Source organism: Bos grunniens, chromosome 4, assembly GCF_055505025.1.
Source record: "Bos grunniens cultivar Pamir isolate PY7600 chromosome 4, Bosgru_T2T1.0, whole genome shotgun sequence".
Classification (NCBI taxonomy): Eukaryota; Metazoa; Chordata; class Mammalia; order Artiodactyla; family Bovidae; genus Bos; species Bos grunniens.
In genome coordinates, this window is record NC_141168.1 from 23,465,436 (window position 1) to 23,483,994 (window position 18,559).

The 18,559-nt window shown below is 43.1% G+C and overlaps 1 protein-coding gene across 2 annotated transcripts in view; it reads left to right on the forward strand.

Moving 5' to 3' along the window:
• The first annotated feature begins 816 nt into the window (after positions 1-816).
• CHCHD3 (coiled-coil-helix-coiled-coil-helix domain containing 3) overlaps positions 817-18,559 on the forward strand; it is a 293,301-nt gene continuing 275,558 nt past the window's right edge. For both annotated transcript variants that reach the window (XM_086395587.1, XM_086395588.1), the window contains exons 1-2: positions 817-1,049; positions 16,627-16,714. In XM_086395587.1, the coding sequence (XP_086251713.1) occupies positions 969-1,049; positions 16,627-16,714 (169 nt within the window). In that variant the 5' untranslated portion in view covers positions 817-968. The remainder of the gene's footprint in view (positions 1,050-16,626; positions 16,715-18,559) is intronic.

Sequence of the window (18,559 nt, forward strand, 5' to 3'; positions counted from 1 at the left end):
ACTTTGTCAGATATAGTTTTAATTACTGCACTAATTCATATTAATATTATCTTTGACAATCACTTTTTTCTGCCTGATCCTATTATGATATAACTAGCTTATGTAACCGAAATGGAAGGAGACAAAAGTGAACGCTCTGCATGCTTGATGCAAATAGTTTTCTCTGTTTTCTTATATGCAGCTTTGGAAACCATAATATTTAAAATTTTACTTTTCATAAAAAAGAAATAAAAACTAGTTTACAAAATAAAGCCGTAGGCCAAATGCAGTCGTGTGCTTTGTTTTGTTTTGCTTTGACTGGTTAAGACTGAAATAAAGAACATTCTGCCTCATATATTTGTGTATAGGAAAATAGGAAAGGCTCTATTAGAGTGCAGCTCACTCTTTAAACCGTGAGTTCCCTTTCGAAAGAGATTGTATCTTTTAACTTGGTAGCCTAAACTTTAAGGGTATCTTTAAGGATAGAATACTACCCTTAAAGCGTGCTTTGTTGGGATGAGAGAACTTCCTTGACAGTTCCCCCAGTTACACGCCTTTTCTGCAGCCAAGACTACAACTCCCAGAAAGCCATACTCCTCTGGACCTCAAAATATGAAGGCGAGAAAAGTTCCAGCACCCATCGCGCCAGATCGAGAATACAATTCCCACTATACCCAGGGGCTCCGGAAACCTTGTCAGTAACCACCTGTTGTCATAGCATCCGGGTCTGCGCTAACCAATCCGAGAGCCCCTACCTTGTAGAGGCGGGCAGTTCGTATCTTTGACCAATTGGAGTCAAGTGTTGTTGTGTCACGTGACCGGAGGAGGCGGGAGCTCAGGACGGCGCCTTCTCCTTGCCTCTTGGGGTCGTGGCCTTGCTCCCGCTGTGCAAGACAGGAGTCTGGGCCCGTCCACACACGTGTGTGCCCGTGGGACCTGTGGTGCCTGTGGGTCCGTGCTAGGTCTCGGCGGGGTCAGCAGCCGAAGCCATGGGCGGGACGGCCAGCACTCGTCGGGTCACCTTCGAGGCGGACGAGAATGAGAACATCACCGTGGTGAAGGGCATCCGGGTGAGTGACAGTGGGCGGGCGGAGGGCCAGCATTCCGACTCGAACCCCGTATCTCTTGCCTTTCCAGGTTCTGCTCGGCCTACTTTCCCCCAGTTCTGCCACCAAAGTGTTGTTCGGCCCAAAGCTGAGTTCCTTGCAAAGAAGGTTGAAGTTTCTCAAGACTTGGGACATCTATTCAGAGATATTTCCTGCTGTGTGCCAAGTGCTGAACACTGTGCTGGGGCGACTGGGGGATGCCAGGTTGATTTAGACCTTGTAAGGGCTCAAAGACCAGTTTAGACTGTATTGCTTAGTAGTTCTGGGACTTTATTTGAAACCCCTGCCTCACTGTACCCACCTGTGAAATGGGCTTGTCTTCTGGATTCAGAATTCAAACCCTGCTTTTTCCCTGCTCACATGACCTCTCTTAGGATGAACTTGGCGTTTTAAGGAACTCTTTATGTAGTGTCTGTTGTTGAATACTCTTCCACTGACAAGTCCCCATTCCCCCAACACCCACCCACCCACACCTTAGACTTTTCTGCCTTGCTTCAGGTGACTTCTGGCTTCTCCCTTCTTCACTTTCGCTTGATATCTTGTCTTTCTCAGACGCCTCCTCTTGTGGCCTGTTGTGCCCAAATTTTGGACTAGGCCCAGTGGCTTCTAGACTAACGTCTGCCGGCCTCATAGGACTTGAGATAGGTTTGCAAGTTTTCATGTCACTAGGAGCAGTACAGTTTGTTTTGACCGAGACGTTGGAGAAAAATTTTAAATGCCCCTGCTCATGCTTCATACATAAACTGAAAGCTTGATTTTTCTCTAGGGTGTCAGTATACCAGCACTCACTTCATCAACACACCCTCCACCGCACCTGAATTAGCAGCCTCAGGTTTTTGAAGTATGATGACTGAACCTAGTAGATAAAGCAGTTTGACCCCAGAAAGTTTAATTCTGTTTTCCTTCCTCTGTACTACACAACCAGTGTAAGTAAATGTGTAAATTCTTTTTAGCATTGATGATGAGGAATTAAAACTTCTTAAATATTTGAAATGTTAAAAAACTTTTTTACTTTGCAACTGTTACCTTGAAGAATTTGTTAAAGTTTTCTTTATGAAAACAGACTGTTGAGCTCAACTTCTGGTCTGTGGCCAGCATTTCCTTGCATTAATGAATGGTGGTACCGCATTTTGTAATAATATGTCTGAGGCAGCATTCTTTGCACTGTTGAGGTTTAGTTGGTACTCTTTAAAATAAAAATTTCTGTAGGCTCTGAGTTTTATGCGGAGACTTGATTAATCTTGCCTTCAGAAGTTTTGAGTGTTACACACCAGAGGGTGAAGAAGAAAAGTAAGTTTGGGTTGAGAAGGCAGTTGGCTAGAAAAACGTATAAGTTCATGTTCTCATGCTTTAGTACAGGCACAGCGATGGCAGCAAACAAAATTAAGAGAGAATTGGGCTACAGCACAGAGATTCACGTCAAGTATTAGACAAGGTTAAATATGTTAAGTATGAAGAAAGTTTGAGGTTAGATTAAATGGAGAGATTTTCTTAAAGCCCCTTTAAAAAAAACTGTATAGGAAAAGAAGCTATGTCCTTCGGCTGTTCAATTTGGTGGAAATATTCTTTTATTTACTTTTTCTTTCTCATGGAGTACATTTTATACTGTTCTAATTCAAGCACATAATGCTCCCTGTGACCTCTGTGCTTTGCTTTGCTTCAGTTTATACCCTTCACCTGGATTGCCCTTGCAGCGTTCTCCCTGTTGCTTCAAATTCTTCTTCAAGGATGATTTTCGATCTCTGAGCTTCAGTTTTCTCACCTGCAAAGTGGTGGGGTTTGAGTACACCTGTAGCCTCTCATCTCTTCTAATTCTGAAATTTTGTGCGTCTGGCGGCACTGTGAGTTTCTTGTAGCCATGCTCAGCCTCTTGCACTTTCCCCTAAAAGTAGTGTGCTGTTGACTTGTTGAGTACTTAGGTATCATTCTGATTTCTTTGAGGTCGTGGTCAAAAGAACATCAGTTAGTTGTTGAACAGACCTCAGTTAAGTTAATTAGGCATTTTCTGGTCTGCATTCGTGGACAGGTCACTTCCCTGATTATATTCCTGGATCGCCAAAGGGGAGTATCATCTCTTGATTGTGCTAAGAAGATGAAGTATTTAAAGCACATTGTAGATTTTTAATAAAAGGTAGTTGTTATTAAAATGATAGGGTTCCTTCTACATCTCATGTTGTAAGACGCTTTGAGAGTCCAGTGGTAAGAGCATGTTCTTTGGAACCAGGCAAACCTTAGTGTGGTGCCAGGTGTGCTTCTCAGCAGCTGTGTGCAGCATACTTGCAGTACTTATGAATTCAGACACTGCTTTTGAGAATTTGATGTACGTAAGCGTCCCTGGTGGCTCAAACAGGAGACCCGGGTTCAACCCCTGGGTTGTAAGATCCTCTGGAGAAGAGGATGGTAACCCACTCTAGTATGCTTGTCTGGAGAATCCCATGGACAGAGGAACCTGGCGGGCTACAGTCCATGGGGTCACAAAGAGTCGGACATGACTGAATGGCTGAGCACGCATGTAAGCATCTGGCAGGGTCTGGTACTCTGAGGGTGTTCACTATGCACATGAGTAGTAATTGTTTTTGGAGCTGGGCAAGGAGATGGATGTGTAACCTTACATGAACTGAATAATAATCAATAGATTAAAAAATAAGAGCATATTGTGTTCCCACAGGTATACCTAAAGGGATATGGACTGGGGAAGGGACTCCTGGGTTCTACAACTGATTGCCTGTGTGATTTTTTTGTCTGTGTGTTTTCTAGATGTTTTTAAACTGATATATATATATATATTTTAGCTTGCAGCACTTCTTATTTCCCATGAGAGAGCTACTGTTTTAGCTCAGTTGATTGAAACATGGTGCTCATGAGGCCCAAACTTCAGTATTGAATTGCAGATAGGTTAGTTCAGCTTGGCTGCAGAACACATTCCAGATTTTCCCAGTTGACCAACATTTATGCTTTTACTCATAAGAGTAAGAGTTTGCCACATATGCACACTACTATATGTAAAATAAATAACTAGTGAGAACCTATTGTACAGCACAGGGAACTGTACTCAATATTCTGTAACGGCCTGTGCGGGAAAAGAATCTGAGAAAAACAAGAGTGGATGTATGTGTATATATCGCTCTGATTCACTGTGCTGTGCGGCAGAAGCTAATACAACACAGTAAATCAGCTGCTCTCCAGTAGAAATTTTTTAAAAAATGCGTTCCCCTAAACACTGTTTAATTCCTACATGTGTTTCTCTCCAGTGGTTTTGGGCTTTACCAAATCTTGCCCACTTTAGACACCTTTTGTTAGTTTCTTGCTAAGAGAATAACTTGTTTCTCTGATACTTTTCCCTTACTTCGGTGCACACCACTTTTCCACACCCACTGCTTCTGTGTTTAGAGCATTTTCTTTTGGACCACTGTGACCATATCACCTGTAGTTACCCTTTTTCATAACAATAAAACTTTAATTTTTGAAATAAAAATAATAAGAGTGTGCCAGCAGTGCAGCAGACTCAGTCGCTGCTGGAAAACCGATTTTGTGTTCCACTGATAAGGATAGTAATTTCATCTTCATTTATCTTAATGTACGAGGAGTCATATTGAGTAAGCAGACATAAGGCTTTTAGTAACTAGGCTGCATTTATTAATAGATCATGTTTTTCCAGATTTTTCTTGCTGAGGTCCTCATCAGCTGGCGATTAAAGGACCTACCTAAAATGTTGAGTTTGAAGTGTCTTCTCACCCACCATGTGCTATTTTCACGGTTATTTGTAGGGTCCTGGTTTTTTTTTTCCCTTAATTCTCACCAGTCAACAACTCCCTCTCCCCCCTTCCATAAAATAACCTGTGTTCTTACACCTGACTCCAGCTTTGAATCTGAACTCATGGATTGGATGAAAGGCCACCCTTTTGCCTTGTCCTCCTTTCCAAGTCTAAACTAAATTTCTTGTGATCGAAAGACCAAGCGTTTTGATTACTCATATTGCATGTGGTTAATAGGATTTTTCTGGGCACCTGCTGAGCCTGTTTGGAAAGTGTGCCTTCCACTCAATCTTGCACAAGTTTATCTGAAACATCAAAGCTGTGAGTGAACTCTTCCAGAGCAAATGTCAACTTCAATAAGTATCATTTTCAGAGTAATATTTATCATGCTTCCCAGGCATAAACTAATCTCTGCAACTTGCCTTGAAGTTGCAAGCTGAAATTCATAGGAGCCAGTTACGGCAGCAGGGATGCTAATGTGGAACACAGCTCATGCTTTGGGAAGACTTAGAGTTAAGAGCCCCTGCATGAAGAGATTACTTCACGTGGGATGTGGTTAAGGATCCTGGAGAGGGTCCATTAACAGAGTCGGCAAATCCCGTCTGTCACTGGGATGGTTGAGGAATGTTATCAGGTAAATGATTGACCCCTTTCCACTTTAGGTTCCGTGAATCTCTTGGGTATATATATTACCATGCTAAGCTTTCTAGGATTTTATACAGAGAGGAGAAGTTCATGATTTCCGCTGATAACAAAGGCAAAGAATATGAGTGATGAACTACAGACATGAGCTGAAAGTTACATTTTATATATATGTGTTTGTAGTATGGAATATATTCCCCCTTAAGTAAGTATTTAGGAGTAATTTCTTTCAAATACTAGTGGCAGTTTTTGAAGTCTTGAAATGGTAGTTGAAAAGAAAATGATCTATGCTGCATGGAAAGAGGACCAAGTGAGAAAAATGAGTCTGAGTCTTTTAATCAGTTTGACAAGAAGCACCTGGAAGAAGTTGAGAAAAACTATTATGGGGCTGTGGGTTGCATTCATTTGTCTCATGTGGTACCTATCTTGACATCTTAGGGGGAACTTAAAAGGGAGTTCTCCTCCCCCTTTACTCTGTTCCTTGGAAGTAGAAAGACTTGATCTTTGTCTGTCTCAGTCTCTTGTTTCTGAGAAAATACTAGATTCTGGGTTGATAAATGGTGTGTTCTAATTTTAGATAAGACCAATGAAGGTGGGTGGGAAGAGATGAGTGGGAAGACTATGGAAGATGACCCACAACTTTTCCTCTTCTGTCGAGCACATGTTGGTGTGGGGAGTAGTATGGACCATGACTTGGCAAGCCTTGTTTACTTAACTACATCTTCAGGAGTAGTAGAGAATAGGGCAGATAAGTCAGTGAACTGAATTCAACTCTGTTGGCAGGCCCCATTCTTTGGTTCTCACTAATTGTAGAACCCGGGTCTCCTGCACTGCAGGCAAATTCTTTAGTATCTGAGTCACCAGGGAAGCCCCAATAGAACAGGGGTTCTTAACTTTCAGTTCACAGACTACTGTAAATCTGTAGGCTTTGGACTCTGCACATAATAATGCAATAAGCAGAAAATTTTGCATACAATTGAGAAATTAATCCATAGACTTCTGAATCCATGGACCTCAGGGCATAGTTTTAGCATTAATGTGGGTGGGTGGGTGAGGGGTTTCTGTCACTCTTCTTTACCACAAATAATTTCTGTAAATTGCACTTGGTATTTGCCTTGATGGAGATTCCAGAGATTGTCTGGAAACCAGGTATAGCAGGTATGGATATTGAAACAGGAAAAAGCTTTTCTAAAAGAGGTATCCTATTTAAGGAAAGATGCTTCCTAAAGAAGTTGCTGCTTATACAGAGGCTGGTTGTCCAGCTCTTGCAGAAGCTTACGTTTTACCTTTGACCCCTTCTAGGGTCGGTTTTGGAGAAGGCGATGGCACCCCACTCCAGTACTCTTGCCTGGAAAATCCCATGGATGGAGGACCCTGGTAGGCTGCAGTCCATGGGGTCACGAAGAGTCGGACATGACTGAGCGACTTCAGTTTCACTTTTCACTTTTTTGCATTGGAGAAGGAAATGGCAACCCACTCCAGTGTTCTTGCCTGGAGAATCCTGGGGACAGGGGAGCCTGGTGGGCTGCCGTCTATGGGGTAGCACAGAGTCGGACACGACTGAAGCGACTTAGCAGCATCAGGGTCAGTTTGCCTCACAGAGAAGAGTTGTTCTCTAGCTGCAGATTGTATAACAGGCTGGCATCTCTAAACCTTGTCAGCTGCTTAGCAAGTGAGTCCCCAGTTAACAGAGATCAGGTGAGTGCAAGGCCTGAACTCATTACTGAAGCTGGGGTGTCAGCTCAGCGGGTATCAGTTTGAAATACAAAGGATAGCCTGGCTGTTGCCTTCCATCAGCCTAGTTGTGACCAGACTGGGGAGATGGTAGATCAGGCTTGGAGTAAGCAGAGACGCAACTGTAGGGTGCCATGGCGCTACTTTGGAAAGACTTCTGAAAACATGTATGAGTAATTCTAAGAACAAAAAAAAACAGGTAGACTCTCAAGGCAACCTTACAACATATTTATCGACTTAAAAAATGAATTGTGTACCCTTGAATGACATACTTATAAATTTACTGAAGTATGACCAAAGACCTTATTGGGAAATCCTTTGAACTGATTGAATTTGACATTAAGTAGCAAGTTTTGCGGAGAAGGCAATGGCAGCCCACTCCAGTACTCTTGGCTGGAAAATCTCATGGATGGAGGAGCCTGGTAGGCTGCAGTCCATGGGGTCGCTAAGACTGAGCGACTTCACTTTCACTTTCATGCATTGGAAAAGGAAATGGCAACCCACTTCAGTTCTTGCCTGGAGAATCCCGGGGACGGGGGAGCCTGGTGGGCTGCCATCTGTGGGGTCCCACAGAGTTGGACACGACTGAAGCAACTTAGTAGCAGCAGCAAGTTTTGAGGCATCAGATAAACCACATAAATAAAAAGTTACCAATAAAATAAGAAGTAATGTTTAGGTTGAAGGAGACATTGTACTTTTAATGCAAAGAGCATCAGTTCAGTTCAGTTGCTCAGTTGTGTCTGACTCTTTGCGACCCCATGAATCACAGCACACTGGGCCTCCCTGTCCATCACCAACTCCTGGAGTTCACTCAAACTCATGTCCATCGAGTCGGTGATGCCATCCAGCCATCTCATCCTCTGTTGTCCCCTTCTTCTCTTACCCCCAATCCCTCCCAGCATCAGGGTCTTTTCCAATGAGTTAACTGTTCATATGAGGTGGCCAAGGTATTGGAGTTTCAGCTTCAGCATCAGTCCTTCCAATGAACACCCAGGACTGGTCTCCTTTAGGATGGACTGGTTGGATCTCCTTGCAGTCCAAGGGACTCTCGAGAGTCTTCTCCAACACCACAGTTCAAAAGCATCAATTCTTCAGCGCTCAGGTTTCTTCACAGTCCAACTCTCACATCCATACATGACCACAGGAAAAACCATAGCCTTGACTAGACGGACCTTTGTTGGCAAAGTAATTTTTGTTTCATATAAAAGTTAAGTTTTATTATAGGCACTATATGCAAACATTCAGTACTTTTTGCTACTTCTGTAATCTTTTAGCAGGGCAGTCAGTTACAGTTCGAATAAGAAAATATAAATAAAAATTATACACTTTATTAACAAAAACTACTTTGAATGATTCTGTAACCTTTCTAATGCAATCATACCCACTGATTTACTCCTGTCGATGATGCTTCTTTCTGTTCTTTCAATTATAAAGTCTCTGAAGACCCAGAACAGAGTGCGATGGATCTTCCACTGCGGCAGGAAATGTTAAATAAGTAACTCTACATAGTTTATCTGTTAAGTGTTCGCTTTTTAATTTTGATTAAATGCCATATTTTAACACGAATACTATAAGACAATATTTGACAGCTTATATGGTCACTGTTCATTGGCACTTTGTTCCAGCCTGGACACTGACCATGGTGAAATAGATGCCTTTCTGTGCCAGCAGCTGCTGGTGTGTGCCGTGCTCCTTGATTCTGCCATTCTGAAACACCACCATCAAGTCTGCGTTCTGGATGGTGGACAGCCGGTGAGCGATCACGATGCAGGTGCGGCCTTCTCGGGCTTTGTCCAGGGCTTCTTGGACAACCTTTTCACTTTCTGTGTCCAGAGCCGAGGTAGCTTCATCCAGAAGCAAGATGTGAGGCTGTCTAACAAGGGCGCGAGCTATGGCAATGCGCTGTTTCTGGCCACCATCTCTGCTTTTGAATATGCTGTCTAGGTTGGTCATAACTTTCCTTCCAAGGAGTAAACGTCTTTTAATTTCATGGCTGCAGTCACCATCTGCAGTGATTTGGAGCCCAGAAAAATAAAGTCTGACACTGTTTCCACTGTTTCCCCATCTATTTGCCATGAAGTGATGGGACCAGATGCCATGATCTTCATTTTCTCAATTTTGAGCTTTAAGCCAACTTTTTCACTCTCCTCTTTGACCTTCATCAAGAGCTTTTGAGTTCCTCTTCACTTTCTGCCATAAGGGTGGTGTCATCTGCATATCTGAGGTTATTGATATTTCTCCCGGCAATCTTGATTCCAACTTGTGCTTCTTCAGCCCAGCGTTTCTCATGATGTACTCTGCATAGAAGTTAAATAAGCAGGGTGACAATATACAGTCTTGACGTACTCCTTTTCCTATTTGGAAGCAGTCTGTTGTTCCATGTCCAGTTCTAACTGTTGCTTCCTGACCTGCATATAGATTTCTCAAGAGGAAGGTCAGGTGGTCTGGTATTCCCATCTCTTTCAGAATTTTCCACAGTTTATTGTGATCCACACAGTCAAAGGCTTTGGCATAGTCAAAGCAGAAATAGATGTTTTTCTGGAACTCTCTTGCTTTTTCCATGATCCAGCAGATGTTGGCAATTTGATCTCTGGTTCCTCTGCCTTTTCTAAAACCAGTTTGAACATCTGGAAGTTCATGGTTCACGTATTGCTGAAGCCTGGCTTGGAGAATTTGGAGCATTACTTTCCTAGCATGTGAGATGAGTGCAATTGTGCCGTAGTTTGAGCATTCTTTGGCATTGCCTTTCTTTGGGATTGGAATGAGAACTGACTTTTTCCGGTCCTGTGGCCACTGCTGAGTTTTCCAAATTTGCTGGCATATTGAGTGCAGCACTTTCACAGTATCATCTTTCAGGATTTGAAATAGATCAACTGGAATTCCATCACCTCCACTAGCTTTGTTCGTAGTGATGCTTTCTAAGGCCCACTTGACTTCACATTCCATAGATAGGGATAGATGGGCACCTTTAGTCAGACCAGGACTCATGCAGGCCTTGTCTTCACGTACCACGTAGAGAAGGATCCCCATATGAACTTGGTGCAGCTGATGAGAGTGAACTGAGATAAGTGGGCTGCTGAAGTCCTGGTGGCTGGAGCTGTATCAGTTATTTGCATTGCATCTTGGAACCCTTCCTCCTTGGTAACTCCAGGGCTAGGTGTTACTTTCCTAGTTTCCAGATGAGGAAAGGGAGGCCCATTGAGGGGTTATATAGCTAGTCAGTGACCAGTGCTTCTTCCTTTATTTTGGGCCATCGTTTTGTAAGGTATAAAATCATATATGTCAAATTAGCTCAAAAGAAAGTGGAGAGTGAAAAAGTTGGCTTAAATCTCAACATTCAGAAAACGAAGATCATGGCATCCGGTCTCATCACTTCATGGGAAATAGATGGGGAAACAGTGGAAACAGTGTCAGACTGTATTTTTCCGGGCTCCAAAATCACTGCAGATGGTGACTGCAGCCATGAAATTAAAAGACGCTTACTCCTTGGAAGGAAAGTTATGACCAACCTAGATAGCATATTTAAAAGCAGAGACATTACTTTGCCAACAAAGGTTTGTCTAGTCAAGGCTATGGTTTTTCCTGTGGTCATGTATGGATTTGAGAGTTGGACTGTGAAGAAACCTGAGCACCGAAGAATTGATGCTTTTAAACTGTGGTGTTGGAGAAGACTCTTGAGAGTCCCTTGGACTGCAAGGAGATCCAACCAGTCCATTCTGAAGGAGATGAGCCCTGGGATTTCTTTGGAAGGAATGATGCTAAAGCTGAAACTCCAGTACTTTGGCCACCTCATGCGAAGAGCTGACTCATTGGAAAAGACTCTGATGCTGGGAGGGATTGGGGGCAGGAGGAAAAGGGGACGACAGAGGATGAGATGGCTGGATGGCATCACTGACTCGATGGACATGAGTCTGAGTGAACTCCAGGAGTTGGTGATGGACAGGGAGGCCTGGCATGCTGAGATTCATGGGGTTGCAAAGAGTTGGACACGACTGAGCGACTGATCTGATCTGATATTAGCTTTAAGCACATAAATTATATTACATATGTAACATAGTAGATGTATTATAGGATAATATATAGTAATATGGTATGTAATATAAAATATATATATTACAGCATGCTATGTTAATACAGTACATTGTATATTATGTATTAGTACATTACATTATATTGAGTAAACTTCAAATTATATATCCATAAATATAGCTTTAAGATTCCAAAACTTAATAAGCCTCATTTTATTTCCTCACGAGGAAGTGATACATGTGTGGGATAAGGAGTGTATTATTTAGCAGCAGAGAAAGCATGGGACGAGAGAATGGGGTTACTGGTTGCTGGTCCTGATGCTACCAGTAGCTGGATAGCACTTAGAATCTCTCTTTTGCTCACCTGTGAGTTGAGAGGATTGGGGTCAGTCTTAAGGAGTTCTTCCTATGAAGTAGCTCAGCTTTGCAGATAAGTTGAGGCAGCAGTCTCCGTGGCTGTCAGTTGATAGAGAAGCCGAGTCTGTGGGCACTCTCCTTCCTAACTTCCGCTTTCTTCTGAGAAAGGAGTCATGGTTTCTCCTTCAAAGATCACAGCTTTTGAGCTGTCGACTTTCCCTTTGCTGTCTCACCTCCGTTCTGATTTGGGTCCTGAGATACAAGTAACTGTTCAGCTACAGACCGTTTCGTGTTCATTGATGTTTCCCAAGGGCCTCCATTAGCGCTCGGCCTAGTCAGCCTTGTTGGGCGACTCTCACACGTAGGCGCTCACAGTTTTGTGGAAAGGCAGACGCTTGTTCTGTCACTGGAGCACTGGACGTTTGTGCAAGGTACCCGTGGGCGGCACAGGAGGGGTCCTTCCTGTTGGGTAGGCAGAGTTGGCGTGGGATGACTTGCGGATGTTTTGAGCTGAAGTTTGAAAGGCAGTTCTGTCCCAAGGTGTGAAGGCATTGTAGGCAAAAATAAAGGCAAAGAGATGGCAGCGAGTGGCCAGTGTGGGTAGAGAACAGCTTATGAAGTGTTGAGGGAAAAGCCATGGAAGTTGCGGTTGGAGAATGAGGCCATAACCAAAAGAAGAGGGAGTCTTGAATGCCATGCAAAAAAATTTGGCTTTTCTTGTCAAGAGAGGTAGCTGTTGAAGGACTTGAAGTGAGAATTACCATAATCATTTGTATTTTAGGAGGGATATTGAGGATGCCATGAATTAGGGCAGGGGAAACAGGATGGGAGAAGGGACGGCAAATTCATTAGCTGTTTAGGGGTTGAGGAGGTCATGGCTCAGAGAATGAGGGAGAGAGAAGGGTCGAGAACTCCTGAGTTTTGATTTAGGAAGCTGGGTGGAGGTGGTGTCATGAATGAGATAAGGAAAGCAAGAGGACACAGAGGTCTTTTTTGGCAAATGTGAATTCAGCCTGGGACATGTTGGGTTGGCGGTGCTTGTGGTCTGTCCCCGGAGAGGTGTCCATTAGGCAACTCGGTGTTTAGGTCTGCCTTTTGGGATACAGGTCTTGGACTGGAGATAATGGGTTTAGAATTCATTAATCAATCAACAGCAGTTATTAATAAAACATCAGGGGAGTGAATGAGAGTACCACCAAGAGCACGTGGAGTGAGAAGAAATCAAGGCAAAAAACAGAATGTGGAGCCCTCTAGCATATAAGGGTGGGCAGGGGAGGACTAACCCCACTCCAGTACTCTTGCCTGGAAAATCCCATGGACGGAGGAGCCTGGTGGGCTGCAGTCCGTGGAGTCGCTAGAGTCGGACACGACTGAGCGACTTCATTTTCACTTTTCACTTTCATGCATTGGAGAAGGAAATGGCAACCCACTCCAGTGTTCTTGCCTGGAGAATCCCAGGGACGGGGGAAGCCTGGTGGGCTGCCGTCCATGGGGTCGCACAGAGTCGGACACGACTGAAGCGACTTAGCAGCAGCAGCAGCAGCAGCAGCAGCAGCAGGGGAGGACTTCCCAGGTGGCTCAGTGGTAAGAATCCGCCTGCCAAGCAGGAGATGTGGGTTCCATCTCTGGGTTGGGAAGATTCCCCTGGAGAAGGAAATGGCAACCCACTTCAGTATCCTTGCTTGGGAAATGCCATGGATAGAGGAGCCTGGTGGGCTGCAGTCCATGGGGTCACAAAGAATCAGACTTGACTTAGCGACTAAACAACAACACAAGGGAGGGGGAAGCCTGCAGAAGAGAGGAGACTCAGGCAGAGTCCTAGGACCAGCAGGAAGGGGATGTTGGAAAAGTGACGTGGGGGCTGGGGGCTGGGTTTCTGGAAGCCGGGAGTGATGCTAAAGGGAAGTCATAAATTAGGTGCTTTGTAAATATAAAAGATGTTTATTTATATAAATATCTTGCTCAGTTGTGGCTCACTGCTTGCTACCCCATAGACTGTAGCCCACCAGGGTCCTCTGTCCATGGGATTCTCCAGGCAAGAATAGTAGAGTGGGTTACCATGCCCGCCTTCAGCCCACTTCTCTTGTGTCTCCTGCATTGGTAGGTGGATTCTTTACTACTGGTGCCACCTGGGAAGCCTATATAAATATAGAAGGTTATTTATTTGATCAGTGGTGACTTTTGCCTGGTATTGGGTTACAAGTCAGTCAGTGGAGTGTTAAGGAAGTAGAAACTGGAAGAAGGTCCCTGAGGATGTAGCGGTGGTGTATGGTGGGGTTGGGGGGTAAGGGGTGGGGTTGTTTCTCCCCGTTACTTGACCTGTAAACCTTTTTGATGATTTCTGCTTCACCCTCATCTAGTCAGACAGTGAGTCTGGCAGTGAAGGGGATATCTGAGTGTGACCTTGATTCTCAGACTTCCTGGATTTGAGTCCTGGCTTCATTATTGACAACCTGTAAGATCTAGCACAAGTTATTTAATCTGGCTTTGCTTCAGTCTCCTCACCTATACAATGGACATGATAAAAGTATCTCATAGGATTGTGGAGGATTAAATGAGCCAAATACTTGGTTTAACATCAGTGCCTGGCACCTAATAAGCACTTAGTGAAGGTTAACTTTTTTTTTTAAACAACTTTATTGTGGTGTAATTTACATATAATAAAAGTCACCTGTTTTCTGTGTATAGCACTTTCTAATGAATTTACAGAATTGTGCAACCATCAGTACTTTCCGGTTTTAGAACATTTTCATCACCCCAATAAAATCTCTCATGCCCATTTCCAGTTAATCTCCATTCTCATTCCAGCCTTAGGCAAGCACTTACCTAAGATATTTTCCATCTGTATAGAGTTCCCTTTTCTGAGCATTTCAGGTAAATGAAATTATACAGTATGTGGCCTTTTGTGCCTGGCTTCCTTAACTGTTTTTTAGGTCTGTCCTTATTGTAGCTTATTTCAGAATGTCACTTCTTTTTATTGATGAATCCTTGTCCATTGTATGGCCATATAATGTTTTGTTTATCCATTCACCAGAAGATGGATATTGTTTCCACTTTTGCTGTTATGAATAGTGCTGCTCTGCACATTCTTGTGCGAGTCTTTGTGTGGACATATGCTTAATAGCTTCTTAATTGGTCCTTTAGCCTCCTTCAGGGGTCCTCCTGCTTCTGTTCTCATCCCCCTCCAATCTGTTCTTCACACTGTAGCTAGAGTGATCTTTCTAAAATGTAAGTCTCATTGTGTCATTACCCTGCTTAAAATGCTTCAGTAGTGCCTAGCTGCCCTCAGGATCAAGTTCAACCCCCTGACTTGAAGGATTTATTTACTAAGAGTCTTCAAAATCCAGAATCTTATTTTCCTCTCCACCTTCTGTTTCACTGAGCCCCCTCCTCAACTTCCTGCTTCAGCCATTCTTTTCTTCATCCATATTGTTTCATTTATTTAACCATTCACTAATTAACCAAGCTTATTAAGGCTCTGGGGTATAGTACTGGACAGGACCGCCAAATCCATGCTTTCCTGGAGCTTTGTTTCTAGTGAGCAAGACAGGCAATAAACAGCAAAGTATCAGATAGTGATAAGTGCTATAAAACAAGTGAAAGTCCCTCTGTCCTGTCCGACTCTTTGCGACCCCATGGACTATACAGTCCATGGAATTGTCCAGGCCAGAATACTGGAGTGGGTAGCCTTTCCTTTCTCCAGGGGATCTTCCCAACCCATGGATCGAACCCAGGTCTCTCACATTGCAGGCGGATTCTTTATTAGCTGAGCCACAAGGGAAGCCTGATAAGAAAATAATAAAAGGATGGTATGATACCCAGGGGTTAGAGGTGCTGATGACTCAAAGCTCATGGCCTGAGTGTTCCTCGTTGCCTCCGTGCTTTTGCCAACTGCCTGTTTGATATTTCCACTTGCTGTTAAGCCCTGCTGCTTAGTGGTAGCTTCATGAGGTACCCTCTTCTTTCTTTTTAATTTTTAAAATATTTGTTTTTGACTGCTCTGGGTCTTTGTTGGTGTGCATAGGCTTTCTCTAGTTGCAGTGCTCAGACTTCTCATTGTGGTGGCTTCTCTTGGAGATGAGCACGGGCTTTAGGGCACGCAGGCTTCATTAGTTGTGGCTTCTAGGCTCTGGAGCACGGGCTTAGTAGTTGTTACTAGTTGTGGCACATGGGCTTAGTTGCCCTGTGGCTTGTGGAATCTTCCCAGACCAGGGATCGAACCCATGTCCCCTGCATCGGCAGGTGGATCCTTAACCACTGGACCACCAGGGAAATCCTAATACCCTCTTCTTATGGTACTCTTATCCTGTTCCTTCTGTTCCTAAGTACTCTTCATCCTTCTTAACCTCCTGCCCAGCCCCGCTCCCAAAGCCTGGCTGGATGCCCTGCCCGTCTGGCCATTGTGCTGTCTGTCCTTCCATTACAGGCCAACTCACTTAAGTAACATTCTTTACATTATATTTAAATGCATGGTGGTCTGTTTCTTCTCTTTAAGCAACTTGATTATTAGAATCAACTGTTAGGATACTTGAAGTCTAGCCTAGTTCCTGGCACAGAGTTGGTGCATAAAGAAATCTACTGAAAGAGGGATTGTTTGTGGTTAGCCTTGAACGGAGGGAGGGTGGGAGGGACACCATTTCATTTGGGACTGGAGGGAAGGAAGGCGCTAAGGCCTGCTGCAAGTGTAAATTAATTTGGAGGATGAGGGTGGAAAGTTGGAGGAGTTCTGATGGCTTACATTTTCTCAGAGATTACAATTTCGTGCACAGTATAGAATGAGGGAAAGAGTTATTTATAATGAGCAATGAGCACTGCATTAGAAGAAATGAAGTAGTGCTGTGGGGTGCATCTTGATATCTTAACACTCTTCTTGGTTTTAGTTTCACAGCGATCAGATTTAGTCTGATTTCTTCAGGCCATTCGTTACACACATTGCCATGGATGACTGGCTTACTTGGATGCTATTGTACTGTTTTCTTTCTTGTTCTCTTATAATTGATTTTATTTTGATGTTGCTCTTTTCAGCTTTCGGAAAATGTGATTGATCGTATGAAGGAAACCTCTCCATCTGGCCCGAAGTCTCAGCGGTATTCTGGTACTTATGGTGCCTCAGGTATTTCAGAGTTTGAATTTCTGAGTTCTTAGTAGAAAAACTTTTAAGTGGTGAAAGTTCACTCGATAGTCATGTTCTCCTGCACTCTGTCTTTTGTTACTTGGATGCTTTTTACAGGAGAATTGTCTTCCTTTGGTATTCATGGGGAACTGGTTCTGGGACCCTCTTGAATACCGTAGTCCATGGATGCTCAAGTCCCTTATATAAGACGGGTAGTATTTGCCTATAATCTATGTACATCCTCCCATATATTGATCGTTTAAATCTTGTTTAGATTATTTATGATACATATAATACGCTGTAAATACCATAGAAATAATTGCCGGCATGACAGATTCAAGTTTTGGGTGTTTTGGGTTTTCCGGAATTGTTTTTTTTCCTTCTCCCTGAATAATTTCAGTCTGTGGTTGGTGGCATCTGTGGATGTGGAACTTGCAGTTACGGAAGGCCAGCTGTGTTAGCGGTTAATATTGGGCTTTCTTTTAAAATGCTTTGCTGTAAGGTAGAATGAATCTACTTTCAGTCTTGGGAAATTTTTTTTTTTTTCTCTTCCAGCTCCTGGATCCTCTGTTAGGCTTTGGAAGGTTATTGCCTAGTTTTTTGTGTAAAATGAATGACGTATAAGGGGTATTAGAGGTTTGGGAGTAAATATTTATTAAAAAAATTGAACTTAGAAAATACTGATTTATTGTTTCCAGATGGTGAAATATCTCTAATGATTTTACTTTGTAATGGATTTCTTCAAGTTTATAAGCAGTTTATTCCTTCAGAGTCTTAATTGTTGATGAAAATATGTTAAACGAAATCCATGGAGGATTATTGTCTTATTTTGTCTGTGGATCCTGGAGGATAAGAGATTGCTTTTCTTTCCTCTGTCCTACCCCCATCCATTGATTCATCCACCTAATACTTACTGAGCACCTGCTCTGTGTCTGGCACTGTTCTTGTTGCTGCCAAATTTGATGGATGGACATGCTGTGTTTTGGTGAAATGACAGTGAGGAAGTAGTTGAGATGATTCATTGTGAACTAAATGAGAATTTTCATTATTTATTAGAAAGTATTGGGTGGTAAATCTAGCTGCAGACTGAAATACCTTGAGAAAAATGAGCTCCTGCACAAATGCCTCACCTGGCAGCATTTGTGACCCTCTTACTAATCATTAAATTGATAACCACAAGTTGAACTTCTGATGTATTCAGAGCAGAAAGTGCCGAGATGAATAAGAAATAGTTCTTGTCCTTTTAAAACTTCTTGTTTGGTAGGAGCATTAAGAAGGGTTCATAGTTCATGACAGTTAAATAGTAAGTGGCCACTCCCTCTGCCAGAAACCCTTTCTTTGACTTCTGGGCCACACTCTTGGTTTTCCTTCTACCTTACTTGAATTCTCCAAAAGTTGGCTTAAAACTCAACATTCAGAAAACTAAGATCATGGCATCTGGTCCCATCACTTCAGGCAAATAGATGGGGAAACAGTGAAAAGAGTGACAGAATTAATTTTTTTGGGCTCCAAAATCACTGCAGATGGTGACTGCAGCCATGAAATTAAAAGACTTTCCTTGGAAGAAAAGTTATGACCAACCTAGACAGCATATTAAAAAGCAGAGACATTACTTTGCCAACAAAGGTCCATCTAGTCAAAGGTATGGTTTTTCCAGTGGTCGTGTATGGATGTGAGAGTTGGACTATAAAGAAAGCTGAACGCTAAAGAATTGATGCTTTTGAACTGTGGTATTGGAGAAGACTCTTGAGAGTCCCTTGGACTGCAAGGAGATCCAACCAGTCCATCCTAAAGGAAATCAGTCCTCAATATTCATTGGAAGGACTGATGCTGAAGCTGAAACTC